This window comes from Micrasema longulum, unplaced genomic scaffold (assembly GCF_059751315.1).
Source record: "Micrasema longulum isolate JH-2025_06_02 unplaced genomic scaffold, ASM5975131v1 h1tg002275l, whole genome shotgun sequence".
Classification (NCBI taxonomy): Eukaryota; Metazoa; Arthropoda; class Insecta; order Trichoptera; family Brachycentridae; genus Micrasema; species Micrasema longulum.
Genome location: NW_028279431.1, coordinates 50,212 through 63,709, shown reverse-complemented (window position 1 = coordinate 63,709; position 13,498 = coordinate 50,212). Strand labels below are relative to the sequence as shown.

Sequence of the window (13,498 nt, the reverse complement as noted above, 5' to 3'; positions counted from 1 at the left end):
AAGAGCTAAACCCTTATTGTTGTTGTGGCTACTAAAACCAGCAAATAGGGTATTATCACTCGGGAGGAATATCGGATTTAACCTACTATACAAATAAAAGATTTTTTAAAGATTCTCCTAGTGTTTATATAAGCTCTTAAAATGAATATTTTCATTCATTATTTTCGTTTGGAAAATAAGGTCCATCGAAAACGATTCTTTCGTAAGTTGGTTATAAATTTCGTCACAGAACTTCACGAGTAATGCATTCATTTTAATGTTGGTAATGCCACAGGCCTCAGATAGAAAAATAAAGAGAGTTGTCTATGCATATTATCTTAAGCCCCCCCCCTTACCCACTCCACTCTCCAGTTCCAGACGTTGACAGATGAAAGTGAAAACGGATTTCATATCGAATTAATTTGATTATTTTATGTTTTTCAACCTTTTCTAAATTAATTCAATTTATCATGACGGACAGTGGCTTTGTACAAGGACAATCTGACAATTTACCGCATATTGATGTGTTTATGATGACTAATTACTTTACAAGTAACGCGAGTTTTATAAGCGCCGAAATTCGAGGTGTTAAAGCTTTCAGGTAAGAAATTAATACTATAATTTATCATATAATTATATATATAGTGTTGTATAGTATGGTTTGTTGTTAAAAATTGCTTTTATATTACTTTATAAACATTCTTTCGAATTCAGCTTTGTCGACTGAATACATAACCTCAATGTGTGAATATTGTTATTTTGGTCATCCAACAATCTGTTTTTTTTTTGTTTTGTAGAACTGTTTGGAATTTTTTAATGATTTTTAAGATTCTTTTCGGTTTTACGAAGTAAACTGACCTACTTTTGTATAAAAATTTCCCTGGAAGGGTAGCCGGAAGTCGTTTTTCTCTACTCGAGGTGAACGCGATATGGATGTCAAATAATATTTTATAATCTCTGGGTTCTTTTAAAAATACTAAAATTGATTACTTAAATTTACAGTTAGTAGTAACATGTTTGTTAAAATTTTAGATCGACAAGAGAAAACTACGGTGACAATTCGATAGGATATGTCCAAGTAAAACATACTGGCGACATTTGTACCGTAAAGGCTCGTGTAACTCCGGAACACAAAGTACGAGCCAAAGCCTATGCAGTCACATTAATATGTAATGAAGTGCAAGAAACAATTGAATCATGCCAGTGTCATGATTGTCCAGCTTCTCAAGGTATTATATTACAAAATGAAACACTCCTATATCTTGACTGTCAAACTAAGACTCGACGTATATATTTGCCAACACATATTGTACTAGTCAAGGCCAAAAAAAGGTTAATTTCCTATTTATTAACACAGGTCGCGGGTAATTCATATTATATTTAGGAAAGTCCATGAAGAGAAGAATGCACACAGATAACATTTTTCATTATTTTCTGTTGTAAAATTTATTCTCAACATTTTTTATTAATAAAAAAGAAATATTGGCGTTTTTATAATTTACCCAAATATTTAAATTTTGATGGCCATTTTCAACGAGTTGTAAATAACTCACTATTAGAAAATGGAAACCAAGTTGGAGTAGAGTGGGGCTCGAACCTCGGACCTCTGATCCGTGAGTCTGCAACACTAGCCACGGGACCACAACCCGATTCATTGGATTTGAACATGGATTTTAATAATTGTACTCGACACCAGTTTTTCAACCCAGTATCTAAATTATTATTTTTATTAACTAAAAATCATTGTAAAATTTATATTTGAAACATAAAGTTTGTGATTTTTCATGTTAAATAATGTAGTTATATTGTTTTAAGTTCGTTGTGTTAATTTTGTTTATTTTTAATTTACAGGAGGATGCAAACATGCTTTAGCATTTGTGGCGTGGCTCAACAGGCGTTCTGAGGAACCCTCGAGGACGTCAACTGAGTGTTATTGGAGAAAATCCAAGATGGCTGCGATTGGAACCTCAAAAAAGTTCATTAAAGCCAAAGAAATAGGAAAGGACCCGCATCCCAATTTTGCTATCCATGCGTTAGATAACAATTTCTTTGCCGAATTTATAAATAAAACAATTCGGCTGGGAGTATTTAACAGCCAGTTAACTAAATACTACAGCCCAGCCACTGAAATTGAAAAACATTGTATTAATTACCTTGTGTATGAATTTATTAAAACAAGAGATATTTGGTCTGCAGATGATTTTATAAACTACTGCCGGTTAAATATGAATGAAAAATCATGTAAAATGGCAGCCAATGCCACCCTGCACCAAGCCGACTGTGCTTTATGGTACTCTGTGCTGATACTATTTTTACAGCGTTCGAGAATAATCTTCAAGCTGATGTACTGTATACAGACTTCTCCAAGGCCTTTGACAAAGTTGATCACAACATTTTATGTGCTAAACTTCGTGCTGTAGGCATTAGAGATCCCTTTTTATCGTTTTTAAAATCCTACCTCTCACATAGAAAACAAAGTGTAAAAATCAATAACTTCATATCAAATAGCTTCCTAGTAACTTCTGGTGTACCACAGGGTGCCCACTTGGCCCCTCTTCTATTTAATCTGTTTGTTAATGATGCTGCTAATGTTTTTTCTTTTACAAAATTCTGGCTTTTTGCTGACGATAACAAGATACTTAAGCTAATTAAAAATATTGATGACTGTGTCAGACTCCAAGAAGACATAAATGCATTTCATACTTGGTGCAAAACTAATAACATGGAACTTAACATCGATAAATGCAAAATTATTTCATACCATAAATGTAAACATCCTTTTATTTTTGATTATAAACTTAATGGCCAAGTTCTTTCGATTGTCACCTCTATAAGAGATCTTGGAGTGATCCTAGATAATAAACTAACTTTTCTGGAACACTTTGATAATATAGTAAACAGATCCTTAAAAATTTTAGGCTTTATTAATAGAACTACGTCTGATTTCCAAAGTATGCTTACACTTAAAACACTTTATTGCTCTTTAGTTCGCCCTATTCTTGAATATGCATCTGTAATCTGGTCCCCTCATTATGCTGTTCATATCAAGCGCCTTGAATCAGTTCAACATCGTTTTATAAGAAAAATTGCATGGAAGATGGGATTAGAAAGAGGAGACTATTCATATTCTGATATGGAGAGGTTTTTAAGCATATCAAGTCTTGAAAAACGCAGATGCATTGCAGATATAATCTGCATGTATAAAATTATGAACTGTCTCATTGATGCCCCTGAAATTTTGCAAAAGATTCTTTTTAACGTTCCCACCCGTAGACTAAGAAATAATGAAATGCTTTTCCTCGGTCACTACAGGACCAATTATGGTGCACAGTCGCCTTTGCCCAGAATGATCAGGCGGGTGAACGATCATCAAGATCTTGATTATTATGGTGTAAGGATGTCTTTCTTTACAAATCAGCTAAAGAATCTGTATAGTTAGCCTATGCTTTTTACTTAATCTAAAAAATCTATCATCTGTCTTTGCTGCTTATTTCTGTTCCTTATATTTTTTTATTCCTTTGTAAAAATTTCTTTTAATTGTAATGTTTATAATGGACTTTGTCCGTAAATAAATAAATAAATAAATAAATAAATAAATAGCCTACGATTTGGCAGGATAACTGCATCCAAACTCTATGAGGTTGCAAATTGCGGTACAGTAGATGGGACACTTATCGAAACTATTCTTGGTGGTAGAATAATTGAAACTGCAGCAATGAAGCGTGGTCAACTTCTCGAAGCGGAAGTTTTAGAAATTTTACAAAAGGACTTGAAAATAAAATTTAATAAATGTGGCCTCCTGCTTTCCAAGGAACTTCCCATATTTGGAGCCTCTCCGGATGCGATAGCTGATCATTTTGTAGTGGAAGTTAAATGCCCTTCAACAGAGTTATCTGCAAAACGATATTTTGTTCATGGGAAGGAACCCAATGCAAGATGTATGATGCAGATGCAACTGCAAATGCATTTGGCAAATAAAAAAAAAGCACTTTTCTGTGTGGCTGCGCATGATTTCGAATTGACAAAAAACATAACAAAATTGTATGTAGATTATAATGAAACACTCTGCAAAAGTTTTATAGATAGAGCTCAAATGTTTTGGTGTCTAGCTATATTTAAAAAATTACTATTATAAACTTATTTATGAATAAAAACTTTTTTTATGAATACAACTTAAACATTTCTCCTTAAGTAAAATTATATTATTTTACCAAGTGACTAACATAATATGGTGTACAATGGATAACGAAAGTTTCTACTTTATTATTGTATGAAAGAACATTTTTCGTTGTAAGCATTTCCTTTTTTTTTTAAATTTGTTAAAATCAACCTTTCTTTGTTTTTTTTATTTACTGCTTCATCCATTATACAAGTAATCACATATCAACAGATTCATTTCCTTGAAATTTATACTTCTTCAATTTTAAATTTCCCACTTGTAAGTCATGATGAAAGTACATAAGACAGGCAACATTAAGGTATGAATGTAAATAAAATGTGCATATATTTAGTACGCAGGTTTTATTTTATGAGTTACATTATAGTTACAGTAAAAAATTAATCAAATAAAAAAACATTTAGCCATGAGAGCATAAATCCCATATTTTTTCATAAATACAATATTGAAAATGAAAATAAAAGCACTTTGTTTATAACCGCTTAATATTTATTTTATTACTGATCAGTTTCAAAGCCACACAAGCCTCCTTATAAGGGTTTAATTTAAGTAAACCTTGATAAGAAAGCTTGTGTAGCTTTGAAACCAGTTCGTAGTAAAATAAATATTAGTGGTTAGAAACAAATTATAAGAATGAATAAAAAAAATATGTTTCATTTTTGGGTGATACTGTGTGTGTTGGATTTGTTGCGACGTTTCGGCTACCATTGCAGGAGCCATCTTCAGGGTAAACTGAAGCTCAGTTTCCCTGAAACTCAGTTTACCCTAAAGATGGCTCCTGCAATGGTAGCCGAAACGTCGGAACAAATCCAACACACACGGTATCACCCTAAAAGAAACATATTGATAACAGTGACCGTAAAAACCTTCGCACCTATTTGAATAAAAACAAATGTACTGCTTCAAATGTAAAAAAATAAACGTATATTTATATTTATGTATTATTTTTCAAATAGGTAATATTACGTTTACATACAATGTTTGCAGATTTATTCATTTATTAAAACTCCTTGCAAATTCACTAGTCCACACACAATTATTACAATTTCATCCATTAAAAAAATGTGATTATAATGGACACCTGCGTACATTTGTGTCATTGCGAATTCCCTGATTCTACTTATAACACGCTCAACGTGGATCCGTAATGCAGCTATTTGCTTGGCTCGCTGCACTTCCTGGGGTGTACACTGAACTCCTGCAGATACGCTGGGCGGCCGCACGAGCTGGCATTGCTTGCTTTCCAGAAGTTTGGATATGTTTTTAAATCCTCTGTCACCCATTATGTGAGTACCTGGTTGCAAATGACTAATATATCCACTATTTTCAACTATATCAGTGTCCGTTGCACGTCCACCATATCCGCAAGACACAAAATTTATTAATCCGTCAGGAGTGCAAGATAAAAGGTATTTAAGAGTATTTGTATGTTTATACTCGGACCAAGTTAAAGCTTGATTTGTAGGATCTGACGGCTTATGAATTTGTATTTCAAAGCAATCGATAATTGATTGCACTTTCGAATGTCTTGATATAAATGAAATAGGTAATTTGTACCTAATTTTCTCATCAGATGGCCAACAAATCATTTCTTTTAAGCAAGGAGCTAGAATTTTCACAGTTGTTGTGAATATCCGACCTATTGTACTTATGGACATCCCAAATTGAAGAGCAAGAATAGCATAAGACTCGCCAAGTTTAAATTTTTTTAGAGTAATCATAATAGCTAAAGCGTCACAATTTACTTTAGAAGTTATATATTCTATGAGGTGATACATATTTTTAGGTAATCCTAAACATAATTTAGGATTTTGTTTTAAAATTAAAACATTTCCCTCTCTCATGTTACATGAAGTCAAGTTAATTTGATCTTCAGAACCTAAACTAGATTTAATGGACATATCTGAAATGTTTTCTTTGTCAGACTCATTTTCTTCATCAGACACAGCAGAGACTGATGTAGAATCTTCTTTACAAAATTTAATTTTAATAATTTTTTTTATAGGTGAGCAAGCAATTGTCTTGTACTCTAGACGAGTTGAAGTCGATTTGCTTCTAACTGTAGGCATTTTTTGCAAACCAACTTGAATTCCTTTATTATGCTGGCTTAAAGGCACAGATATATTGGTACGTGGTGACACTGACATAGAATATGATGTACTCGCACAGGGTAAAGGCGCAGGTGTAACGGTGCGAGCTGGTGGGGACACAGAGAACACGCGAGGCACCTCGGTACACGGTAACGGTGACACTAATACGTGCTGTACAGAATACGATGAACTCGTACAGGGCAAAGTCTCGAGAGTAAAAGTGCGATGCGGCGGCGACATGGAGAACACTCGAGGCACAGAGTAGGACGTGGAAGGTAGAGGCTCAGGAGTACTGGGGTGTGGCTGCCATTGCGTTGAATAGGTATCACGTGTGGAGGCGTCAACGGACCCTTGTGCACATCCCACAAATGATGAAAGTGGATCTTCATTTTCGCCACTAAAAATATGTGGAATCGCGTGATTCTTCAAAAATGGACGGCCTTCCATTAAAGTAAATTTAAGATAGTTTTGTATATCTTCTTTTATCTATAAAATAAATGTAATATTTTATAAAAAAATTCATTGCCCATGGATCTAAGTCATACACATAGTGTACCATGATTTGTGAGCCACGAAATTGGAAATTAATCCTCACACTGAGAAAATTAAAATGTGAAATTTGAATTTCAGGTTTTGACATTAATTTGTATATTATTAATATGCTCTGAACGCATAGTTTCTATAAAATTGTTACTGAAAGTCTAATATTTCTATTCATTGTACATATAAAACGGTATACTCAATGAATTCGTGTTATAATACTTACATTAAAATGGTCCTCACAGAAATAAACATTGGTTTTGGCTGAATATATTTTGATGCTTTTAATCGCCCGACACCACTTCTCTGCCATTACTGGGTTCTTGGGTAAGCGAAAAAATAGTTTTTTCGGCATATCTTTTGATGTATTTCTGCATTTAGGCACAACGCATCGATAATACATCTTAAAAATGATAAATCAAAACTCGTAGCGTCTAATAATTGACAAGACGCCGCAAATGTAAACATACGACGCATAGAAAAAAGAAGCTATCTACAATACTCTATAAAATCCATAGACATTGATGAAAAAGAAATCCGATGACGTCACAAAACATTCGAAGACGTCATACTTGATGACGTCACGAGCTGTTTGTTTTTGGCACCATTCAAATTACTAGAATTTAATCCTTTATATCTCCCTTATTTCTTTACAGATTTCAAAAAGAATAATACCGATCGGCGTGTGATTTTTTAGATTAATTTAAAAGCTAATAAAAAAAATCCATGATAATAGCCCATTACAGGTCATAAGCCTCGTAAACGCCTAGACATCGATTTTTCCTTTTTTACGGTATTCTCCATCCCTGTTGTAGGGTTGATATCCAGTCTTTTGTTTACAAATATTTGGACAAACTCAAATATTGTACTAAAATTATGTGTAGCTACGTACAATTTATTGATTTATGTATCATGTAAATTTAATAAAAGTATTTCATTTCTATTTGCATAACACATTTTTTATTTTAAAGGATATTTCGAACAATGTACCAAAAACGTTTATTAATACAACAATAATGCATTTTTTCATTTCGCTTAAACCAGCCAATGACAGGTCATAGGCCCTGTAGATGCCTAGACTTCCATACTCCTTTCTCATCCAAGTTCTTCATATCTGTCGTAATATGTTAACATTAACAATTCCCTAAGGAGTTGAATCGAGTACTTACTTTAATGAAACCACATATTAATCTATTTTATAATCAATCTACATTGAAAAATATAGTTTTTGTTTGAAACATATGAAGACATTATCGCACTATGAATTTATTTTAAACCTTTGAGCATATCTTTCAAGCAACTAACGTAAATAATTAATTACTTAGTTTTAAGCCCAAGTAAAATGAAATTAAAATAAGCCCATTGATACCATCAAAACTTATTTCTATGGATTATGACTGTTATGAGTTACTATAGTGATAACATTATGGGTCGTGACTCTTTACTTTTGTCGAGGACGCTGGATCAGTAAGTTCGTGGTTAAAACCCCGCTCTACTACAACGTGGTTTTCATTTTTATAACACTATTTGTATTCTAAAACTAATATAAAAGTGCCCCAGAATAAATATATTCGAGTAAATCATTAATGCCGGAAGCAAACAAACCAAATCAAAGATTTAAATTAAAGTCCTTCAGTAAAAATTAAAAACAGCCTACAATCCAATACATACTACCTCCCCCTTATTGATTTTTGGAGAATTCGTAGTCAGGACGTTAAAAACTGAACACATGTTTATTGATGATGCATGTTAGTTTGTGAGATTTAAAATATTGAATGTATGTTTATTTTCAAGCCTTGACAAAGGAACGGTGGTGTTCTGAAACTGGTAGGCATATTTATTTATTTTGATAATTAACGCCCAAAAGGCATTTGCAAAAAATAAAAATGAAATACATGCTAACATACTAAATAATAAATACAGAAAAAATATGTGAAATTAGTTAAAAAGGATATTATAAAAAGTTTTACAAAGTAAAAAAAAAACAATAATAACAAAGGTATGCAAGAAAAAACAGTGAACATATAAACAAAAAATGCAAAGAAATAAACTGATAAAATAAATTCTGGAAAGCAAACAATAAATAAAGTGTTACGGTAAGCAAAAAAGACATTTTTAAGTTAAATTAATAAACAAGCAAGCATATATTATCACGAAAAAATAAGAAATAAAAACATGTATCTATGAAATGCGTATTTGCCAATACTACAATTCAACTTATTATAATAATTTAACACCGACTGAATACGTAGTCAGGAAAATATTTATTTTTAAATAATGTGAGGTTAAATAATAAAAATTTATATATGAGAAAAACAATCTACTTTCTCATCTCAGTCGACAGCTGTATTAGCGCGGTTCGTCCAATTTTCTTGATTTACACTACTTTTGTAAAGATATCTTTTTATTTAATTAAAACAATTCCAACAATTAGAAACATCGGTTTAGGGCTTTGGCAATTTGGTTGTCTTTAATTCGTACAGTTTTGAAGAAAACGATTAAATTTTATATCCTTCGAGCTTTACAATCAACTCCAGCCGGTTAGTAATTACCATAATTATAAATCATTTGATATGTAATTTCCACTTCTTCTTCTTCTTCTTGTGCCCTCTTAAGTATTCTCCTCGTTGGTAATCACTTCTAAAAAGGTCTCCCTGTCTTTCGCTGTGTACAAAATATGTTCCGCTCCACGCACAAGCGGAACACCAGTAAGACAAAAACCGGTGATTTTGGCTGGTTTAATATTCTTGCACAAAATACTATCCAACTATAAAGATGCCCTTGATATCCTCGCATAGATAAACTTCAATGTACTTCACCTTAATATGCGTCAGAATGCTGTCTTTGCTGTAGAACATTTAAGAACCAACGTCGAATTCTTTTCACTTTTGCCAAGAATCCTCACAACAGTTAACAAAATCTCCTTTAACAGTTTTGTCGACCTATTCCTACAGCACAGGCAAGCGATGTTATCGCTTCTGGCTTTAAGATGACACAATTGCCATGTCTACCTAAAGTATGCTATTACCATACCATCTGTAATTCTAAATTGTTTTTGAGATTATATATCTTGAAAGTAGTCTTTCAGAGCTTTAATTAGTCAGTCGATTGGTCAAAAAAAAGATTTATATATATGTTGTTTACTTATATGTGTTGAAACTTAAATGTATCTTTTATTATAGAAAATAAATAAATAATTAAAATGAAATTATTTTAATACAAGTTATGTTTTGCTACAGCGACAGATGATTTAACTTACACAAATTTTTAATTTCAAAATCGAGAGAGTTAGAACAATATTCTCAGGTGGTTTGAATACTAACAGTTTTCACGAAAGGGCTATTTTTAGGAATTCAAGTCTTACAGATTCGTATCCTTGAAGCAAGAAATAAGGGATGTTTTTTATAACTCCAAACTTTTCACATTTTCAGAAACGAAATACATAATCATTTGTTGTATTTAATGTCTTGTTCTTACAAAACTTTCCAGCTATATAACTAAATGTCTGAGTTTATTTTTATATTTTGTTTAAATGCTAGTGGACAGAAAAACTTTTGTTTTTTAGGTTTACCTTGAAACTCGCATGAAACATATTAAAAGTTGTACAATGTTAGTAATTAATTTTATATAACTATTTAACGACTTTTCTATGTCTACCGGTTTCGAGACGTACTCGTGTCTTTGTTTGGACGAATTACACCAACATGCAAATCCCACTAAACAATCATTATTAGTATAAGTTTTTTTTTAAATATAAAACCAACTGCTATAGAACCCCGCTCTACAACTATTTTATTCTCGTTTTTTATTTATAACTTATTTACAACTCTTTATAAATGCCCCCCAAAATTGATGTATGTTTTTTAAGTTCCTATGAATGAAAAAATGGATAAAAAGTCGGTACTGCCGTAACACAAACTTTCTCCATCTCTGCTGTAATGCATTAAATCAATTTCGATAGACTTCTTTGGAGGTGAAATTTAATAGATACTTTTTTTTTATATATTACCCTAAAAAACTTGCATTACATTGCTCTTCTGATTGCTTTTCCAAGTGCTTATAAATTAATATGAAAGGTCTATATCGGACCTCGTTCTCCCTCTTGACTATTTCACATTTCCCTTCTTTAGCCATGGTCATTATTCTAATCTGTTTCCTCAACTTTTACATTACAAATTGTGTATTTTGTTACCATTTATTCTCAATAAGGATAAAAATTACATTCTGTTTATATTGAAACTCGAATGATTTACAAATTACAACAGGGATGAAGAACACCTTAAATAAGGGGATATGGAAGTCTAAGCATTTACAGGGCTTATGACCTGTCATTGGCTGGTTTAAGTGGCCATTTTACATACTGTGTAATATTTACAATTTTACAAAGTCTACAAACATTTGGACAAACTCAAATATTGTAATGTCACATGATTAAATTGTGAACTATCACGATTACCTTTTTCATATCTGATTTTTATCCTATTTTCTTTCCCTGTGTATTAATCGGACTATTTTATCTCACGTTTTTATTTCTGCAAAATATTGTTAAATCCATTACGGCGTTGAAAAAAAAAAAAAAGTGTATTGCAATTAGGCACACAAACGTAAGCAATTTTTTTTTTGTTTCGATTAACGCATTTCCTGCGCGCACACAAAAACCATTTTAAAGCGAGGGATTTTCCTTACGGTTTTACTTATACCAATAACTTTTTTTTTATCAAAAACTGGAGTTATTATTTAAATTTTATAAGCCACGGTTCAAATTAAATAATTAAATTGCTTTTATTGTTATTTTCACGGTAAGCTTGCAAATTTCTATGGTTGGCGTTAGTCAGATATTTTCATAGCCATTTTGCAATAAATATACAAACTGTAACGTAATCTGTGTTTTATGAAAAAATAAATTTGTGAAAAAAAAATAAAGTGGTTATTCATTATAATAAAACAAATATATAAAAAAATTGGTTTTAGCCAAATAAATCGTTATTTTTTTTCAACCGACCGGTTTCAAAGCTACTCAAGCTTCTTTATAAAAGTATAATTAACTAACGAATTCCTTAATATTTTATTTTAACAGTGTTAATACTAATATTTAATAATAATTTTGAAGAAGGCGCTTTCAGTGTAATAAGATAAAAACATTAACGTAGAAAATTTCTTCCAGAGTTCTGTTTATTTTTGCAGGCTTGTTAAACTAGACAGAATAAAATCAACCGTCTTTTGTAGAGTAAAGCGCTGTTCATTTAGAAAACAGCGCCTGAAAATAAAAACAGTAAAAAGAAAATGAAAGAAAAGCGTTCAACTGTTATATCATCAATCACTATACGAATTTGCATACATAAAGATGGAGCGATTCCTCGAGGCGAATGTTTTATTTTTCCTCGGGAAACAATAATCTACGAGCCGTAAATTTCATATTCATTTAACCAACAATTTCAATATGTTTCTTGGCTCCTCAAAAAAGGGTGTTTCATGATGTACAGCCTTGGACATATGTATTAGGCACCCTCTAAATAGTTGGTTTATGATTTTAAGTGCTGCAATTTTTTGAGTCTTTGAAATCCTATTGGATTTTGTTGAGTTTTTATAGATTTTTTAGCTCCTATCCCCACTTTCTTTATTTAAGGAGGTGGTTTATTTAGAAATAATCAATTAACTTGTTTTGCAGGACAGTTTTATCGATTAAACCGACCTTTATTTCGAACTTTAAACAGTATAAAAGAACTTAATTTTTCTATTTCATGTTTAAACATTTGTAATTTTATATTATATTACATTATTTTGAGTTTGTCTAAATGTTTATAGACAAAAGATTGGATTTCAGCCTCTAGGGAGTCATTAAAATAAACAAATAACAAAGATTGAGAACATTTTATGGAGAAGAATATGGAATTCTAGACATTTACAGGGCGTATGACCTGTCATTAGCTAGTTTAAGTAGCCACTTTACACACTGCGTAACAGTCACCATTCAGACATCCATATTTCTTCAATTCTTCCACCAGTACAAAACGGTTTTTTCCTAGAAGGTCTATTAATTTTAATGTTCTGAAATATTGTGACTATATTTGTTCATCATTTAATAAAAAATGTCAGGTGAATGCTGTATACCCGGATTTCCAGAAGGCGGTTGATAAAGTAACTTACAAAATAAGATACAAAAGTTTGAAGCAATCGGTATAAATGGTGATCTTCTAAATTGGATGATATCTTATTTGAAAAATAGAACATAGATTTTATGCATAAATTAAGATGAATCATCACCATTAACTGTAAAATCTGGCGTGCCGCAAGGTTCTACTCTTGGACCATTATAAAAGATCGTGGTTCCCTGTTAGAGTGTAATTATCTTTTCTATGCCGATGACTTAAAAATATTTCGCAAAATTGAATCAACAGTAAACCATGCAATGCTTCAAAAACATCTTGATTCTTTAAGTGAATGGTGTTAACTGAATAATATGCACCAAAATTTTCAAAAATGCTATAAAATAAAGTTTACGAGAAAAAAAACTCAAAGCTGTTAAACTCAAAGCAAAAATAATATTGACCTTAACTCAGTAAGCACAATCCTTGATCTTGGAATTACTTTTGACTCACGTTTAACCTTTTCTAATCATTTCAATATTGTTAAAGATCAATCTTAAAACATGTTGGGCTTCATACACAGAATTTCCAAGCCATTTAAAAATGCAGCATCAATAATTTGTTTG

General features: G+C 31.7%; 1 protein-coding gene across 1 annotated transcript; it reads left to right on the top strand.

Moving 5' to 3' along the window:
* Positions 1–252: 252 nt before the first annotated feature.
* Positions 253–4,114, top strand: LOC148272611 (uncharacterized). Its single transcript, XM_088239821.1, has 4 exons — positions 253–580; positions 1,012–1,208; positions 1,831–2,269; positions 3,580–4,114. The coding sequence occupies exons 1-4, from the start codon at positions 450–452 to the stop codon at positions 4,112–4,114; spliced, it is 1,302 nt and encodes a 433-aa protein (XP_088095947.1). The 5' UTR covers positions 253–449.
* The last annotated feature ends 9,384 nt before the right edge of the window (positions 4,115–13,498 follow it).

Bases quoted from the DNA above. Each gene is read 5' to 3' on its own strand.
- LOC148272611 (XM_088239821.1), top strand. From the start codon at position 450: ATGACGGACAGTGGCTTTGTACAAGGACAATCTGACAATTTACCGCAT. The intron at 581-1,011 runs GTAAGAAATTAA...TTAAAATTTTAG, and splicing joins CGAGGTGTTAAAGCTTTCAG to ATCGACAAGAGAAAACTACG. The intron at 1,209-1,830 runs GTATTATATTAC...TTTAATTTACAG, and splicing joins TGATTGTCCAGCTTCTCAAG to GAGGATGCAAACATGCTTTA.